Below are 18,602 nucleotides of genomic sequence, written 5' to 3'. Positions count from 1 at the left end.
GTATCATATCTGACCGTGATTTCTCATGGTCAGAAATGACAGACAGAATTCTTGGGAACAGATCTCTGGAAGTAAAGGAAGTGTACTACTTGCAAAGGGATAAATAATAATTACAAGCACACTTTGCAGGCCAGAGTTCCAAGATTTAGCAAACAGGATGGGTACAAAAGTATTAGGAGGACGTATTAGGATGATACAAAAGCAGTCTAAATCTGGGCCACCTGGTCCTTAGGGGTCCAAGAGGTGGTGATAGTTGACAGTGCAATTACTCCACTAAATTATAATTTCCTGTTCTGACACATCATATTTGGGCTCCACGGCTTTTCAAATTAAAACATTTTGCTCTATTACAAATTTCTGACGGCTAGTGGTACTAGCTATGTTTCATTTTATATGATAAGCCTATAATATATAGCCACTGTTGGGTTGAACAAGGAAATGGCAAAGTTCTCAATAACTTTTCACAAGTAGAGTTGTGGAAATTATTTTTATTTTCATTATATGAAAGGACAGTATCACAATTGTAATGTGCACACTGCATCCTGGACAGAAACAGTTGCATTTGAAACATCTGCTGCTGCTAAAAGGACATTGACTTTCTGCAGGCATGCTGTAGACTTTGTGTTCATATATAAATTATGAAAGAAAATTAATGTGCCCTCTTTGGGGATTCGTGTCAGTGTTTGTGGGACTGTAGCTTCAGGTTTGTATTGTTGACTGGAATCTACATGAAAAAATGCATCTCAGGCCATGTTATGGAATAACGCAAAAGAGGTTAAATAGTTAGTGTACCTAGTGGCTTTCTTCAGCAAGAGATTAGTAAGTAATGTGTAATATATTATTTCTGTTGAGCAACAATCCTGACATGAAATATCGCACATGGAAACATCGCAGGCAGCTATTGAATGGCTATGCTGTCCATCAGCATTACACTGAAAAGTACATATAACCTGCCAAAAATGGGAAAAACAGTTTTGCATAATTTAAGTGCTTTATCTTGTTTTTTGAGGTACAATCACTCTCGTGCCGATCAAATTTCCATAGGAAATATTAAGTCATGTAAAGGAATAGGCATGTTTAACAGTGTGGTTTAAGTAGTAAGAGATAAGCAGGATGAGAGAGCAGAAACTTACTGACATATCAAAAGTGTTTTTATGTGAAGTTACAGAAAAGAAAATGCAGCTAAAAAGTGTTAAATGAACCACTGCAACACAGAACTGCTGCTGCTTCAGGTGTCACTCTTCATGGATTCATTCCGACGGTCTTTCCGAGACTGGATCCGTGCACATTTTGGACACTTTTTCACCACAAAACACTTTTTGTGAAAGCAGGCTTTGCACTCTGTGAAAGACAGAAGATATTCATAGGTTTTATGTATCCTGCATATAAACCCAGTGGCAGCATATTACTTGTTATATTTGTGGGGGGGTTGTCAGAAGAATATTATGAAGTTGTACAAAGTCAATCCTGGTTTTAGTCTATAGAGGAACACAGACTGCATCTCGCTTTGTCTATGCTCACCTGGACAGCGTTTACATATGTCTGTCTGAAAAGGAAAGATGATGTCTTTCTCTCTGCAAAACTCACAGATAAAACCTCGGGCAAGACACAGCTGTGTGAAAGAAGTGAGAGAAGAAAGTCAAAATGATTTAATTTCATACAAACATTCACACGTTTTCCTCCTCTAAACATGTGTTGTATTCCTGGCTGTATTTAACTGAAATATTGTCTGAAATGTTGCGTACTTGTTTAAACGGGCACAAGGATAGGAGTCGTGAAAAGCTATTTCTTTAAGTCATCATTTACATATTAAGTCAGGTGAATGGGCCTGAGATCTACAATCCCTAACTTTAAAATAAATTTAAAATTAGAAATGCTTTTAATTTAGGTAAGCGGCAATAGTATTTAATTACCAAATGCATATCATCAGCACTGGAAAATAATAATACTGTCCTTAGGTAGAAATGTACTGTCTGTACTTTCTAGCTAATAAATAACATTAAAGAGGCCAGGAGCCATCTGGTTCAGAATGACTGACCTCACAGTTTTCCACATGAGTAATGGCAGACTGCAGCACTGCTTTGGCCTGTGGAACCAGCTGACCCTTCTTCACCTTCTGTAGGTCATCCATGGAGAAGAGGTTTGACTGCTCCCTCAGATGAGCAGGAAGATGCTCCAGCTCAGCCAGGACACTAGGACACAAACACAGGGCAGATTAAGTTACTAAGTAGTTACTAATGAGTTAGCAACACAGGTTACTTGTTAAAAACTGTAGGTGAATTCAAATATTTTGTTCATTTCTGAGGGATTAGCATATAATTGCAGTGACCTCAGTTTAAAAGCTTTTTAAGGGCCTGTTAGGACAGATAGATTTCATGGTTAGGGCACATCCTGTAGGTCAGGTGTGGGGAACTCCAGGTCTCAGGGGCTGGTGTCCTGCAGGTTTTAGATAGCATCCTGGGTCAACACACCTGAATCAAATGATTAGTTTGTTATCAGGCCTCTGGAGAACTTCAAGGCATGTTGAGGAGGTCATTTAGCCATTTAAGGATCTACATCTAAAACCTGCAGAACGCCGGCCCTTAAAGGCTGGAGGTCCCTCACATCTGCTGTAGGTCCTGTGAGGTCTTTTGTGGATTGGGGTTGTTTTGGCACAACACAGTTACATCCACACATCCTTTCAAGCTTTTCTTTAGCTATGCGCTGAAGAAAAATAATTTTCAATTGTTATTTTCAATAACAAACGTTACTGCAGGTAATTCAGTGTAAAATACACACAAATATGATATATGATAATATAGTACAGTTACATGTTTATATAAATATATTTATTCATATAAACATTGAATTAAACTTGTAATAGGAAGTAGTTAGAGATATTACTCTTTACTCTGATCAAAATATACTGCTCAGTTTTGAAGTTTGTGTCCCAGTGGCATTTCATTCACTCTATGAACTAGGTGAACTAGTAAATCTTATACCTAGCATACAGTCACGGCCAAACTCTTTATTTATTTACCATTAAAAGGTTTTTGAAACTTAATAAATCCTTGTAATAGTTCTTTAATATGTGATAGAAACATAAAAAAAATACCCAGCAAATTTAATGAAAAACACATTTTGATTCACTGCCAAACCTGTAAATGAAGTAATGTCTTTATTTTATAAAACAAGGACATGAGCTGTTTATACATACATACAATATATATCAACTTTGTATTATCTCCAAATGTTACCTTTCTGATAATCTGCAGGCTTTTAGCAGCTTCTTGATTCCCAGCAGCTGATCCTGAACCTCCTGATGGGAGGATAGAGAGACAAGTAAAAAACAAAAGGAATACAAAACTAAATGAAAACAACCTAATAGTTTGTCATTGAATTTCAGTATCGGCTTTGAAATCTAATTCCACAGACTACTTACTAAATCCAGTAAAAGAACAAATAAAATGCCAGGATTCTTCCGATGGCTATCGATATGTTTTTAAATGTGAATGATCTATGATCACGGTAAGCACAACAGTAATAATTTAGTCATTAACTCACCCTAAACCTGTCCAGTTCTTTCACTTTACTGTACAGATTTTTACCAACACAGGTCAGGTCAAACAGAGGCTGCTGCCACACTGAGTCCAGCAGCTGTTTGGAGAAATCACTCACAGGGTACCTGAAATATCAGGATTATTGTGAGTTATGATGATGTTACAAGGTTTAGAAGTGCACTGCAAGTTATTTAGAAGTAATTTACATTTACAAGACATTTAATCATTTCAGTTTTCTATATGAATTAACTATACATTTAACATATGTTAACAGTTACTATAATATGTTGTCTGATTTGATCACCTGCCAAAATCCCAGCAGGACAGTACTCGACCCGGAATCACAGCCTCTGAGCCGCTGTGACAGCAGTCACAGAAATATCTGCAAAAGTGAATAACAACAGATCAATGATTCATTTGTAATAGCTTCATTATTTAAATATATATGGCTTAATATCTGATTGCAGGAAAACTTAGCTCACGGTGTTTTTAATATTTGGGTAATAACATGTTATTTTCCATACCTGCCGAGGTATTCACAGTACCGCAGTTTCTTGATGTACCCTGGTGGGAGACAAAGAGTCTTATATTTGGTTTTGCTGCTTGTTACATTGTGAAGACATGGCTGAGGCCTGTGTTTGGTATTTACTGGTACTCAAACTTGATTACTATAGACAACAATGATTTCAGTGAGGAACAGTTTTTTACATTTATTTATTCCTTTTTAAGAAATGACAAAGTTACATTTCACAGAATGACTTTGAGTTTTAGACAAAAATGCTGAATACAGTTGTATTAGTGAAGTGCATGACTTATAAATCTCTCTGCTTTTTCGGTAATGGAAGCATTTTCTGACTATAGTTTATTCTCCTGTGGAGGGATTAAAAATGTTTTTATGAATGCGAATGTAATGTTCAGATAAAAACTAAAACAAAAATCCTCTGCAATTCATATTATGTAATGCAGTACTCACTGGGCTCCACCTCGGTCCCACAACCTGCACACAGGAAGTGTTGCGAAGCCACTACCTCGCTTCGTCTGAACAAAGAAAAGAAACCCACACACATTCAGCTCTAAATACACAATCATTTATAGCATCAGAAATAAACCATTTTTCCACTGCGCTGTTGTGTCATCACATATAAATGAGACCTGTGCGTTGGCTGGACCGTGAAGATGATCTGGAAACGTGGTGGTGCCCAGCTCAGGGATCCTCTCATCCTGGTACGCTGTCGGATCTCTTCTGTCAGGCTATCGCTGCTCACCGCCACATTTTCTGTACCCGGCAGCTGGTATGAACAGGAAGAACAGAGGATACTTGTGGTCATTTCTGGAGTCCAGTCCCAGCAACGTGTAATAAATATGCGGGAAAGTTTTCTTTGTCATCAGCCACCTATATCTTATTATATATTTATCTTGCATTAAAATACCAAGTTGAGAAAGTGTTATAGTCATAGTTGATTTGTGGTTGCTGTTCTCACCTCCTGAAGCGAGCTGCGAAGGCTTTGCCGGCCACGCTGAAGCTCAGTAGAAGGGAGCCAACTTTTTTTGAAATCCAACACCAGCTGCTGGGCTAGCTGCTCAGCACTGCACCATGGACATCATCGATTTAGTCAGATTTAAAAGAACAAGCGCTTACATTATTAAAATGCATGTTTACTGAAAGGAATAGGTTTTCTTACTTTTTTAGAGACTCTCTCTGAGTTAGTGTATGATCAACTCCACAGTCTGAAACAGAAACACATAGTATGATGATTATGTTTATTCTCATTTAATCCAATATTAAGAAAATAATTTCTATATTTAGTTGATGTTGTATATGTGTTGATAAATGTCATAGAAAAAAAACAACATTTAAAACAATCAGTTCCTGATATAAAGTCAGTGAACACACTAGGGGGGAAACAAATACTGTAGGCTTCAAATTTCCAAGCGCAGATAAAATATAGATACGTTCACAGTAAGAAAGCACTTTCTGCTGATCAAAGCATGTTTATATGAGTTCTTTGTTACTTTTGACTCAGATGGAAGATTGGTGGAAAGGAACAATCAACCTGTTGATACCATCTTCACAGCATTTAGGCTGATTACTATGAAATTTGGTTGAATGAATTGCAGTAAGAAATCATCCTATAGCTTTTTAGTCTGGCTTTTTGTCTAAAAACATTATCCGGACAAAGTTGGGACAAAGGAAGATGTAGGACGACCCATTCCTGGTCAAAACAATATGTCTGATAAGGAACTATTTAAGGAATGTGTGTTTCATTAAAAATAGAATTTCTTACCTTCGAATCCGCTGTCAGTGGAGAGCACAGACAGAGTTTTCATTTGATGTTTAGGCTCATCCTTCCCTGCTTCCTCCTCCGCTTTGTCCTGTGTTTGCTGCTCTACACATGAGTGTGTTTCTCTGTGTGACATCTTCATGTCTTCATCAAGATGTCTTCGCTTGTATCTCTCTCGTCTAGGATCAACTCTGCTGTACTTTACTTTATGCCTGTGTAATCTAAATGTCTGCTTCTGTGGCGAACTCTCCTGTGCAGAGCTTTTATGTCTTTCCTTGCACATCAGGCAGTTTGTGTCCATCGTGGAACGCCACTGATCTAAGCTAAGAGTCCATTTTGCATTTTCGAGCATCTCCAGCACCATGTCCACCACAATAAAATGAGCGTTTTCCTGCACACAGACAGACACTGGTGAGACGCTGCTGAGAGCGTTTGGCACCTGTCTGCTGGCACAAATCTGGCTGTGATTTCACATTTCTATATTTAATGCCAAACACTATAGTAACCCGATTAAAGGCATAAAATGAAGTAATTCAATAAGGTAATTCAATTTTAAAAAAAAAGTTCAGTGTCTTAGATTTACATTTACATGGTCTAATAGTAACAGATGGATAAAGATATGTGTTTATTAATGGCATGCTAAGGAGGATTGTTGATATATAAATGATAAATTAAGCACTTGCTAATACCTTACTGATGTTTAATAGTGGGACATTATTCTACCACCTTTAATTTCATATATCTGTAGCTTATAATTTGCAGTTGTATGACTCAGCCAATAATTTTTAAAATAAGCAGCTTGTTTTACAATAGAAAAATAAAGGGGTGTGTCATTAGCTTTTTTATATTTACTTTTATTAATTTCATTGCAAAATAAATAAAACTGTGAATGACTGTTGGGGGAAAAATGTAATGTACCTTTTCCAGTTCACAACTGGTCTTGTAGATCTCTGCAGGGGATGCTGGGATATCGCTGCTGCTTCTTTCTTTGCTTTGTTGTGTTGAGGTAGCGCATCCTGATGAAACACACACACACACACATAAATAAACTGACTGGGTTTCTAGCCTTCTTAACATTTATATTGTTTTCAGTGTTGCTAACGTCAGGTTCATATTTGCATTCAGTGCACTCGGTGTATCACTGTTACTGTCTGCTCAGTTCTATATTTTTATTCTTGGGCTTTATCGAGGGTATAAACGTGGGTATTCATAAAACACTAAAAAGTTTTCTCAAGATTATGCCAAAGGAAAAGGTGGCAATATAAATGTGTACAAAGGCCTACAGTCAAAGCCTGGAGTAGCTTTACATGTTTCACAGTTCAAAATAATCCCTATTTATCGTATACGTTTTCCCTGAATCCCTGAGTTTACACTCATGCCTTGAATCCAGCTTCTTTCTGACGTCCTTCTCCTCACAGAACTTTCTCTTATTCTTTTTTTTTACTTTTACACCTTACAAGTACAGTGTGACGTCTGGGTTTTTATGAGTTGTTGCCGTCAACTTTTATGTCTCTTAACTTCATCACGCTGAGATTCAGAAGTGTTTGTGGTACATTTGAAAGACGCCATCCTAAATAATCTTTTCCCTTATTAAAGAAAATCTGCAGCTCAAAACCGGGAATGAAATCATAGAGTTAGTGTGTTTTTGGACATGGTTAGTCTCCTTATAGGCACAATAAAACTGCCAGCCACCCTTTACTACTTGACACAGCTGAAAAATACAAAACAAAAATCAGTAAACCCCAGTAATGCTATTTTACCTGGTGTGTTGTTGGGAATGCAACTACTCTGGGTCCGCCTTTTATGCTCCTCAGCTAATCCCTGCTGACCACTGTAGGGAAGGTGGAGGCTGGGAGTCAGAAGCCGTTTCAGATTTGATGAGATAGAGGTAGAGCTTTGCTTTTTAGCCATCTCCACTGCGAATGACAACTGATAGGAGCTCGGTTTGGATTCCAGATCCTCCCCACTGCTGGATGTCGACCACTCCTGGGGACCCAGAGACGGTGAACCAAAGACAGGAGATGGTGGGTCCGAGCTAACAGGAGAAACATTTCACTTTAGATGGAGAAGTTTCAAAACAATGCAAGTGAAGATCTTCCAAGAAATAAACACCAAATTAAATGTTAACCATAAAAAAGCACATATTGTGCATCACCTGACAAGCAGCTGAGTGGCATCAAATGTTTACTCATCACTTTAACAAGTAATTCGTTGTTAGTAGTTAGTGTGAGCAGTGAAAATAGTATGTTCACTGTATTTTCAACAGAAACATGAGGAATATCCTGTTTCTTCTTTTTACTTTGAGGTGTAAAACCATAGCTGCAGAAATAAAATAAAGGTCTCTTTATTTACTCATTTCAGTTCCTGTTTGCTCATAGGCTCTTGGCAACCACACAACTTTCATGACATTTACCATAAAGTATCTCAAATGTCAAACACTGTGAGTCCTAAGCAGTAAACACTGGCTCCTGCTGCAATTATTCACAAGAAGTAAAGCTTGTTGTTTACATATACAGCATACTGTGTAGTGTTAACATGAGCTTATTAGTTTTATTGTGTTACTTTACCTCCAGCAGCCAGTTATCCCACAGTAACTGAAGTCTCTAAAGCCTTATCGCCATCAAGTGGTGCTAGAGTAACACTGTGATAAGCAGACTGTGCTATATTCCTATTCACTATTAGGTATGAGGTGACCACAAAGCAACAACCTAAATGTGGGGCAAAGAGTATGTGTCTGTGAGACAATGTGGGACAGCTGGTGAAATGCTAAGAGAGGGCCTGCACTTTTCATGTGTGTAATTTAAAAAAATAAACACACAAACTAAAGGACAAAAATACTCATTCATATGAAGGAAATTTTCCCAGCCTGCTCACTGAGGAATGCAAGGTTGTGTTTTTCATGAGGCTTCTTTCACTTGTCTGTTCCCTTTTTCTATCCCGATAACTAGGAACTGTTGTGCGTACTGAGCAGTCTGGTGACCATCTTTTGGTTTCAGCAGGAAGGCATTCACACAGCACCGTGTCTTATTTAGAGCAATACATATTTTATAAAATTGCCGTGTGCTGTGTTTAGTTCGCGTTACAGCTGGAACTCAGTGAAGCTGCATTACCTTTTCTCTGAGTTCGACTCCACAAAAAAAGGCAAAGTTGTGACTTTAAGGTTATTTGTTTCTTTTCCCCATTTATTAGCTTAGTGTAGACAGTAAGTGAATCTGCATATTACCTAGATACATATACGGTGAATAATGTCTCCATAGGTCAAAAAACACTATTTTACAAAAATGTACTTTTGGTGTAGTTATTAACAGATTCACCTGACATGGAAAAGCTTTGAGACCAGGAGGAAGCAAAAACAAAGATTCAAGGGAGCCCAACTTTGTGTCTTCCTACTGCTTATCACAAATCAAAGGATTACATCAGGAAGGGCCAAATCAAACATGCAGATCCATCCACTGTGGACACCCTGTGGGAAATAAGGGTGCAGCCATATAAACTGAAAACTTAACTCTAACTCTCCTTTAATTAATTTTATAGTTATCAGATCTATACATGACTAATGATACCTTTTTGTGAAGGATCCTGCAAAACTAACTGAAGTGTCCTAATTTTTTGCTAAAGGATGCATAAAAGTATGCAATATAGACAGTTTAGTGAAGTGTAGAAGAGGCAGAACAGGTTAGTTAGCTGTACCGCTGTGGAGGTTCCAGTGATGCACTATGTTGGACTGGTGCAGGTCAGGCTGTGGTGCACATGTTAGGTATTATTTTAATAATTTCTACCTTTGCTACTAGCTTCATATTGTGTAGGACTGGGATGGACCGTTAAATTTCCCAAGGGGCCACGTGAGAAAGTGGGACTGTTGTGTTGAACTGCATCAATAAGCCGAACTCAGTTCGGCTCAATATTAATATTATCTCTATAAATGGCCACTGTCTGTCAAGAGTAGATGTTACAATTTGTCAATGCAAATGTGAAATAAGCACATGCCAACATTGTATCACTATAATCAACATTCCCACAAACAATTGTGGACAAAGTGTGTTTTGTAAAATTTCCAGATTTTCTGTTTACAGTTTAATTACATCATTTGCAGTTTTGAAAATGCAAAGGAAAGTCACATCAACAGCAAATGCAAGATTTGCTTTCCATTGTGCATATGAGAGCTCTGGAATGTCCTTGTCACAAAATTTCTGCTCTGTTTTTAGCACTTTGCCTACGCTGAGCCACCTCCCCCATGTGTGGGAACCTATGTCACCATGTTCAGTCTGATGTGCCTACAAAAGTGCAACAAACTGTCGGTGATTCAATGCTCCTGCCCTGATGAAATTGACTATTTTAGTTACAGCATCAGAAACCTGATTCATTTTTAGCACTGACTTACACTGCACGTCCTGCTGTATGATACAGTTCAAAAATACCAGTTCCTGTTTTTAGTTAATTTCATTTTGCATCTGCTTCAAAAGCAGATTTGAACAGCCATAGTTTGTAACATCAGCCTGTTTGTCCCATTGCAGAGCTTGCCTCTCCAATCATGCCTTTCACTCAACACATTCCTGATAGCTCCGCTGTCCACTTTTCAACTGAAAATCCAGATTTCCTGCAAAGGTGTTGAAAGACTGTTGATCTTGCTTGGAGAGTGGCATATTCTTAATTGCTCCTTTCCTCTCAGGTGCAAAAGAATTCACCAAACATTCACTGATAAACTCCCCATCAGAGTATGAATTACTGTTTTAGCGATTTTGTTGGAAGTAAAAATAAAAAGCTGGATAATTAAAGATTGTTAAAGAAAAAAAGAGAAGGGCTTGTTGCTTGTGTAGCTTTGCTAGCAAAGGTTCAGATGTCGAGTTCTTGTATTTCTCAATCCTTAAACATAGTAATCTGCTCCAAAAACCACACACATGGCTTTACCTGTGACTACAGTAAATAAATACTTAGAAGACTGTGTGTTAAAAACTCTGCATCAGGGGGTCTCAAACTTAAATGAGCTGCAGGCCACTGCTGCTACTGTCATTTCATGTGAGGGCCACTGTAGTGTTCAAGTAGTTCAAAAAACAAACAAATAAGAAAACACCCACAAATATTTCTGAAAATCTAGTGTTTTGTTCGTTTTTTTTAATAATTTCAAATATTGTATCACAAGACAAAACTACAAACAGGAAGACATTTTTTGTCACTCTTAACTAACTGAAGCCTTTCATTGAACTACCAAAGAAACAAATCGGTAAACTGTTTCTGACCAGACACGTGGCAGCACTTCAGCTATGATAAGAATGCAGACATAAGTGTACACATGAGTTTTTGACTGCTAGTGAAAACTGTTTTCTTCACAAATAACTCTCACTAAACTCAATCCCTCAACATGTTTTTACTCTCTGTTCATATTGCCTTCATATTAAATAGCTTTTTGCTTTTTAAAGGACTTATTTTAACATTGCAGTCAACAACAAACAAATCTTCCCTAAAAAAAAAAGGTAACTTCAAGAGCCAAATTGTATTATATTTCTTCACGTCAATATACAGGCCTCAAGTAGGTGTGACGTGGGCCACAAGTGGCCTCTAGGCCGCAAGTTTCAGACCCCTGCTCTATATTCTGCATCAGTCTTTCTGACATATTTCAGGGCCAGCAAACTCGAAGTGGCATTTACTTGCAGACATAAATGCATGTTTTGTTTTGTTTTGTTTTGTTTTGTTTTTTTCATATCATCTTCACAGCAAAAGAAACAAAGTTCTATTGTGATTTCCCACAAAATGTAAGGACTGTTTGCTGGCTGAAATGGGACAAACTGGGTGTATATCTATCTATATTATGCTTAAATCCCAATTTCCAATTGACCTCACACTGGCAGGGGCAACCAAATGGGCCAGGTGGAGCCTGGGGCCATACCATACTCTGGGCTGATCTAGAGGTCTGGAAATCAGCCTTTTAGCTCTCTGCTTATGTCTTATTTAAATCGAGTTAGCCCAAAGAACAGAAAATATCAGAATAACAGCACAGCACCACTACACCCAATTATAGGGTTCCCCCACCAGCCGAATCCCATTTTAACTCCTGGTCCTAAGTATCTGAATAATACAAGTGTTAACATGTTTTATGCCACCTACAGTTTACCTGTGCGTACTGAACTGTCGCAGTAAAATCATGTAGCATGCAGCTTTGTTCAAGTGGACAAAGTTGTTGCTTTGTGTGGATTCCAAACAGCTAATGATAAAAGTCATTCATGAACTCAAGAGAAAAGACTGAATGACTCATGCACAACTCTTACTTAGTTTGATACGATAGTTACTGGTTTGCCCATCATCACAGCTTACAGCTTATTTTAGAAAAGCATCACCTAAAAAAGCACCTTTAGAAACGTAATATAGTCGTTTAGGCTTTGTCTTTTTTTTACCCATGAAACCCTTCCCTGGTTTCTTCACCCCCAATGAATAACAACAAGACTTTAGAAAAGTATCTATCTTGCAGTGTTGCCCTTTAAAAGTTAGAGTCACTCAGAATGTGGGAGACAGTTTCAATATTTTTGAGGAGGCATTGTGTTTTTTTAAAAGCACACTGCACTCTGATCGCTCTACACACTGCTCAGCCACAACAGATGCTTTAGCTGATAGGTGTATCTCACCGCACTTTGTTATTATTTCTTATATAATTAGGTGTATATTCCATCTATGACACATGTAGATCTGTGTTTCTTGGTCATTTTTTTATTTGTTATCCAATCATTTGTAATAATGATATTGCTGCAATGTTTTGTAATGCTTTGAACATATAGTACACAGTATATAGTGGTTACCTGGGACTAGATGTATCATTTACTCCTCCGTGCCAGGAGATGGGCCTGCTGCGTCTGGAAATGACCGGACTGCTCCGGGGAAGGTGGAATTTTTTATCCTCTGGATCCAAAAGAGAAAGTTCCTCTTTGCTCTGGATGTCAGTATCTGTCAATACTATGTTGCCTTTCTTACACTCATCACCCAAACCCTCACTGCTGTGACTGAGTCTGTCTGACTTGGAGTCAAGGAAAGATTTAAAATCTTTGAGGCAATTGACTTTTGTCTGCTGGTGGTGATGGGAAGATGATGAATTTGCTTCTGCTCTGTCAGTTTCTGGTGGTGACAGAAGGAGAAGTGGGTTAGAATCCATAGCAGCTGACTGTTGTGTTTGGTAGCAAAGCAAAACAAGGGAGACAGCAAAGAAAAAGTTAGGCCTGATCAATATGTATTCCAAAGGCATTCTTCGTTTTAATTGCACGTAGATTTTTGGAGCTGGAACCAGAAACAGAGACTGTTCTGGAAAAGATATGTCCAGATAATTTCAAGCTAAAAGCCTAGCAGTTTTAAACTAAAGCTTTGCGATAAATGTTTCAGTAACTCTCTGGTGTTTCCTGTGTGGTGGCAGTCATGCGTCTTTCAAGATGCCTAGAACAGAAGGTTTACAAATATGTGCTGGATCTTACCTGTAGATGCCATTGCAGGGGTTTTTGACTCCACTATATCCACATACCAGCTGACATACTTGGAACTATACAGAGAGGAGGACATGGTGCTGTGGCTTCCCATCTGTGCAGAAAAAGAGAGGCATTGTTTCTCAATAACTTTGAAGCAAACTTCCTGCTGCTTTCAGAGCAGAGGCAACACAAGTACCAGTTGTGTTATTGACTAATGGTTGTACAAGATCAGAAAGTATTAAATGTTCTGTAATATTGTGTAAGTTATTAAGCTGCTGAAAATGTTGGGAAGGTTTATTAGTTCTGCCACAATTTGGAACTGATGAGAATAAAAATAAATAAATAAATAAATATACATATTCATTAGGCAAGGATATGCAAGATTATAACCTAAATCTTTATCATAATGCAAATTTTAAAGTGTGAAGGTATCTCAGGGGAGAGTTAAAGATTTTTCAAATTTTAAACAATTACAAATACACTGTCATCCGAACTCCCAGTGTGGAGCAATGCATGCATTTCCCAGGAAATGTGGCATCATAGACTTTTTATTTGTGCAAGTCACAACTGCACAGAGTGTGTAGCTGAATTATTTCATTAGCTCAAAGTAGAGCAACTGTTTGTCTGTGCCATCAACTTCTCTGGATGTTCTCAATTCTTTCAACTGGCAAGTTATAAATATTACTACATCCACAGATGCTGATAACTGTTTGCAAAGGTGATTTAAGCATTTATGTAAAGAGTTAACAGAGTTAAGTGATGCATGTGTTTATATACACTATTCCTAATTACTTGTTTTGCTGCACAACTACTCTAATGAAGAAGATCCTTGTAAAAAATAATATGTTTTTAAAAGTTCATACCAGCCTTATGAATTCAAATGGAGGAATTCAGTGTATTAAAAACAGAAAACGTCATACTAAAATAATGAGAATAGCAGAGTGTTTATGTATAACCATCGTTCAGAGGTATTTGGGTGTTTTTATAATGTCTTTTAGGTTACAGAAGATGGGGCTGAACATCAATCGTTTATTTCAGTTGCTTTCAAAGATCTCACAAACTCTCCTGGAAAACAGCTACTGTGGCCAATACTTCATAAAAGCTAATACATGCTAGCAAAGTCTTTAGTTCATCTAGAATTAGAACAGTCTCAGCCGAGAAACTCCAACAACCATGTGCAGAAAGATCTAAGATCTAAGCTTTCATGCTTTGTAAAATAACCCAGCCTGTGCAGTGTGGGTGTGACTCTGATAAAAATATGGGTGTCGGAGACATCACTCTGTGAGAATTAGCACTATCCTGTACGCAAGATAAAACATTAGAACTACGAAGCATATCAGTCTACATAAAGGTTATTGTAAAGACCTGACAGTGAAAGGTAACACTGAGAAATGTGTTAAATTAATGACGTTTAAAAAAGTATTTTATTGTTTGAACTCAAATTAAAAAAACTCGAACGCTTATAAAGCCAACCAAAACAAAATAAAAATATCCAGGACATGTCTTTAGTTTCAGCTGCTGTCAATACAACCAGATAACTACAACTTACAACTTAACTTTTTTTTTTACATGACTTACACGTAGTCAGTTCTGCCTAACATAATGCAGAGGTTAGTTGGTGATTTAAAAAGATAAGAACTTTCCTGACATCACTGTAGCTTATTGGTCCTGAGTTTAGGGCACCCTGATGGCCAACTTCTGCTTTTTTACTTTTTTTTTTACTTCTACCTGGGAATAAATGACAAGGCCTGCTAGAGGGGGATTTTAGGCTAAAGCATGATCCATGACGATCAAATTGAGGTGTCACAAGTGGTTACATTGGTACTGAAGTGTTGTGAACCGAATGTCACCGTCTTTGAATCTGAATAAAGCTGGAATGTTTAATCAAAGATGAGAAATCAGCGTAAAACACAAAAGAACTAAATTAAATGAGAAAATGTAGCACTGAACAGCCTTCAACGTCATTAACAGACCTCACATCCAACTAAAACTACAGTTATTTTATAGTCCACCCTCTGTATCCTCATAACACACATATACAACAAAATGTATCCCCAAACAAATCTAAGAAGTGGATTTCAAAGATTTGAGATTTTAAAAAAAAGGAAGAAAACAGCCAAAGATATTTCAGCGCAAATACAAATGTATTACTCTCAAAGCGACACAGAAAGCAGTTTCTACATGAGCCCTGCTGATTAATCTCTCTTATATATCGCTCATATATCTTCAAGGAGCTGCTTCGCTTTAATCAGCAAACAGAGCTTCCTGTATGAATGCAGAAGTAGATTCTAATTGTAAGTGATAATGTCTAAAATATTTCCCTTTTTTGTTTCAGTCAAAGTAAAAAGCAACACTTTGGAAGCAGAGAGAGGGGGGAAAGCAGACAGCAGAAGCAGCACTGACCAGAACACAAAGCTCAGGCTACTCACCAGTTAGTGACTCGAAGAGGAAACCTGTCAGTCTGGTGAAGGGAAGACTAATGCGAGTCTTCAAAAAGCTGCGGCAGCTGGAGAGAAAGGAAGAGGGCTGGTTGGTTTTCAGCACTTCCTGTATTTAAATCAGGTTTGTATTTTCTGTGTCTCAGCAGTCAGTGCTGGGCTTTTTTTCCACTAAGAACAGAGACACCAAGAAGCTCTCAGTACACCGCACAGCACCTTACCACAAAATTACCCTAAATATGTAATCTGCCACTTAAAAAAACACAGGCTTCTGACTTTTTCTCAACTATTTAATAACAGGGAGTTGATTCATTATGTATTAAGTCATGCTTTTATTTTAGGAGCGTTCATTATACATAACACATAATACATAACTAAAATATTTCTTGTTTCTTTCATTCTAAAGAATGAAGGAACATTTAATGAAATATAATCAGATCGATTATAGGAGCAAAAGTGTTTCCTTAAACCCATTGCAGGTCTTAAATGTTGTGTTCAAAGGTTCCTCAATTTAAACACCGTCACAGACGCGAGTCCAAAGGTTTCGTTCAGCAGCATATCTTACGTGACATTCCTCAGTGCTCAGCAAAGGCTGGCATGTTAGCTGGCAGCTGGCAGAGGTGAAAGAGGAAGTTCTAGTACAGAGACAAGTATCAATGGCCGAGGGTGTTGTTGAGACGTGATCAGATTGAGACACTTACCTCCAGTCTTTACCTCCAGGTGGCAGCATTTCAGAGCCCAGACATAGCTCAACATCAGTTGACATTCGGTTGATATTTCAGAACAATTGGTGTTTCAGATATAAAGGATGCAACCAGGAATTGTCTGTCTGTCTGTGACAGACAAGCGAACCTGTCTGTGTTCACTTCATATGCTGTATTTCCATGGAGGTTTGCATGTTTCAGTAAACTGCTGCAACATTTCCTATTTTCCTAGCAACATGAGAGATAGCATAGAACTTTTGCACAGTACTTTAGACACGGTCAAGTGGACTGGTGAAATTCAAACCAGGTTCTGAAGGGGGGAAGTGATTTAAATGTTTTTGTGATGCTCAGGACTTTTTCAGTTAATTTTTAACTGCTGTAACAAAGAGACCTTACAACTCTGGGATGAATAAAATATATTTCAACTTTGCCATGTCTTCTCTTTAAGGGGTAACTTGATCCAGTAGACAAAGCAAGACGAGTCATCTGAGAAAACTCTTATAAGTCTGATTTTAAACTACAAGCCTAAATGTAATGAGTCAGTAAATGTTGTAAGTAAATATGGCTGTTTTTATTAGTGATTATGAAATAAACATTACAACTCATTTGTTTGCTTTAATAAAAGATAAAGATAGATGACTGAGTCTTTTTGGGAAAGAAACACCGAAATCTTAAACCGCAGCACTTCATTCTTTCAAGCATGAACATCCAGAGATGATTTGAATTTCACTTTAAGTGTACACTATTGCATATTTGGTGTACTTCCTCATTTTTTAGCTGGTGAACATGAATACCAGACTTTGTAGTCAACAACAACAACAACAACATATGTTTTGATAATGCCATTCAAAATGCCATAGAAAGTAGGGACTTGGTCTGGAGTCAGTGTCGTCTATTCCTCTGTTATTTTGTGGCTTAATCAGATCTCTTTCATTGTTATGAAGACCACATAATTGACTTACAGTGAGCTCAACTTACACCCAAGCTGGGGGCTGGTTTTGTAACATAGTCACTATTTTGGGGGTAAAAAAAAAAAGTGCTTAAAAAGGAAACACGAGCTACACATTTCCTGAAACACACATTTTTACATCCTGGTACCTCATTAACACACATGGCATCACTTTATGTCAGAAAATTGTGATATCAGAAGGAAAAGAAAGCTCTAACTGGTAAAAACGTTTTTTGTGAGAAATATTTGAGTCGCTTCTTAAACTTCTTCCTTCCACTGCCTCGTGTCACTCCCCTCTTCTCTGCTTTGACTTTTATGAAGATAAAAAAAGGACATATGTAATTATACCCATGTGGAAAAGAAATAGTAAAAACTTATAAAAGACTTGCATAAGATGTGGCCTACTTATAGTGAGTCATATAAGGCTTATATGATTTACTCATGAAAGTGGCCACTTTCTCATTACTTTCATATATTGTTTTAGTAAGTATCCAAAACATCCAAAACATCCAAGTTTCATTTATATAATTTTTCAAGGGATCTTATATCTGTTTTCAGTCCTGTATGCTTTTCACACAAGTTTCACACAAGACAGATACAAACTTTATAAGATATGTATATATATATATATATATATATATATATATATGTGTATCTTTTCCATATGGGTAAACCGTGCATGCAAAAGGCAAACTGGCTAAAAATTTGCAATAACTATTGAGTTTCAGTTAATCTCTACGATGTGTTGTGTGTTAGGTTAGCAAAGGTCCTCACAAGTATGTAAGTATGAACAAGTGATGGTGCTCACTGCTCACTGTAATCAGGGGTCAGCACTGTGCATCATCTGCTGATGCAAGCTCGTTATGTAATGAGCTGACTCAGCACTTCCTTCTGATTCCCGGTGGGACTCTCTCATTATCACTCATGCACACACACACACACACACACACACACAAGCTTCATGTACACAGGATGGTTGTAAATAAGGGTTTTTGGCCTGCAGCATGAATCTGTTTCTCTCCTCTCATAGAGCTGCTTTCCCGTGCTTTAATCTCAAACAATAAAATTTGATCAAATGTATATTTATGGTTCATTTATTGTTCATTTGGAACTGGTGACATTACTGCTCACAAACTGCAGCAGTGGTGTTGCAGATAGTGTAAATATGACATTAAAAATGAAGAAAAAATTGTGAAGGTTTGTACCAATTGTTAAATCTAAAACTTACACAGAGAGAACTTACACTAC

The 18,602-nt window shown here is 37.6% G+C and overlaps 1 protein-coding gene across 1 annotated transcript; it reads right to left on the bottom strand.

The window, feature by feature from the left end:
* Positions 1-468: 468 nt before the first annotated feature.
* On the bottom strand, positions 469-17,766 carry rubcnl (rubicon like autophagy enhancer). The gene is made up of 17 exons (XM_040012559.1): positions 15,693-17,766; positions 13,273-13,375; positions 12,610-12,922; positions 7,582-7,856; positions 6,740-6,837; positions 5,825-6,212; positions 5,222-5,267; positions 5,021-5,126; positions 4,692-4,828; positions 4,513-4,577; positions 4,064-4,103; positions 3,844-3,921; positions 3,544-3,664; positions 3,237-3,298; positions 2,039-2,192; positions 1,522-1,612; positions 469-1,341 (listed from the first exon to the last, which is right to left on the bottom strand). Exons 2-17 carry the CDS (start codon positions 13,373-13,375, stop codon positions 1,229-1,231), a joined length of 2,190 nt encoding a protein of 729 aa, XP_039868493.1. The 5' UTR covers positions 15,693-17,766; the 3' UTR covers positions 469-1,228.
* Between the last annotated feature and the right edge of the window lie 836 nt (positions 17,767-18,602).

The sequence above is a fragment of the Simochromis diagramma genome, unplaced genomic scaffold (assembly GCF_900408965.1).
Source record: "Simochromis diagramma unplaced genomic scaffold, fSimDia1.1 OVJJ01000612.1, whole genome shotgun sequence".
NCBI lineage: Eukaryota > Metazoa > Chordata > Actinopteri > Cichliformes > Cichlidae > Simochromis > Simochromis diagramma.
Note: the sequence above shows the minus strand (reverse complement) of the source record. Positions and strands in the feature narration are given on the sequence as shown.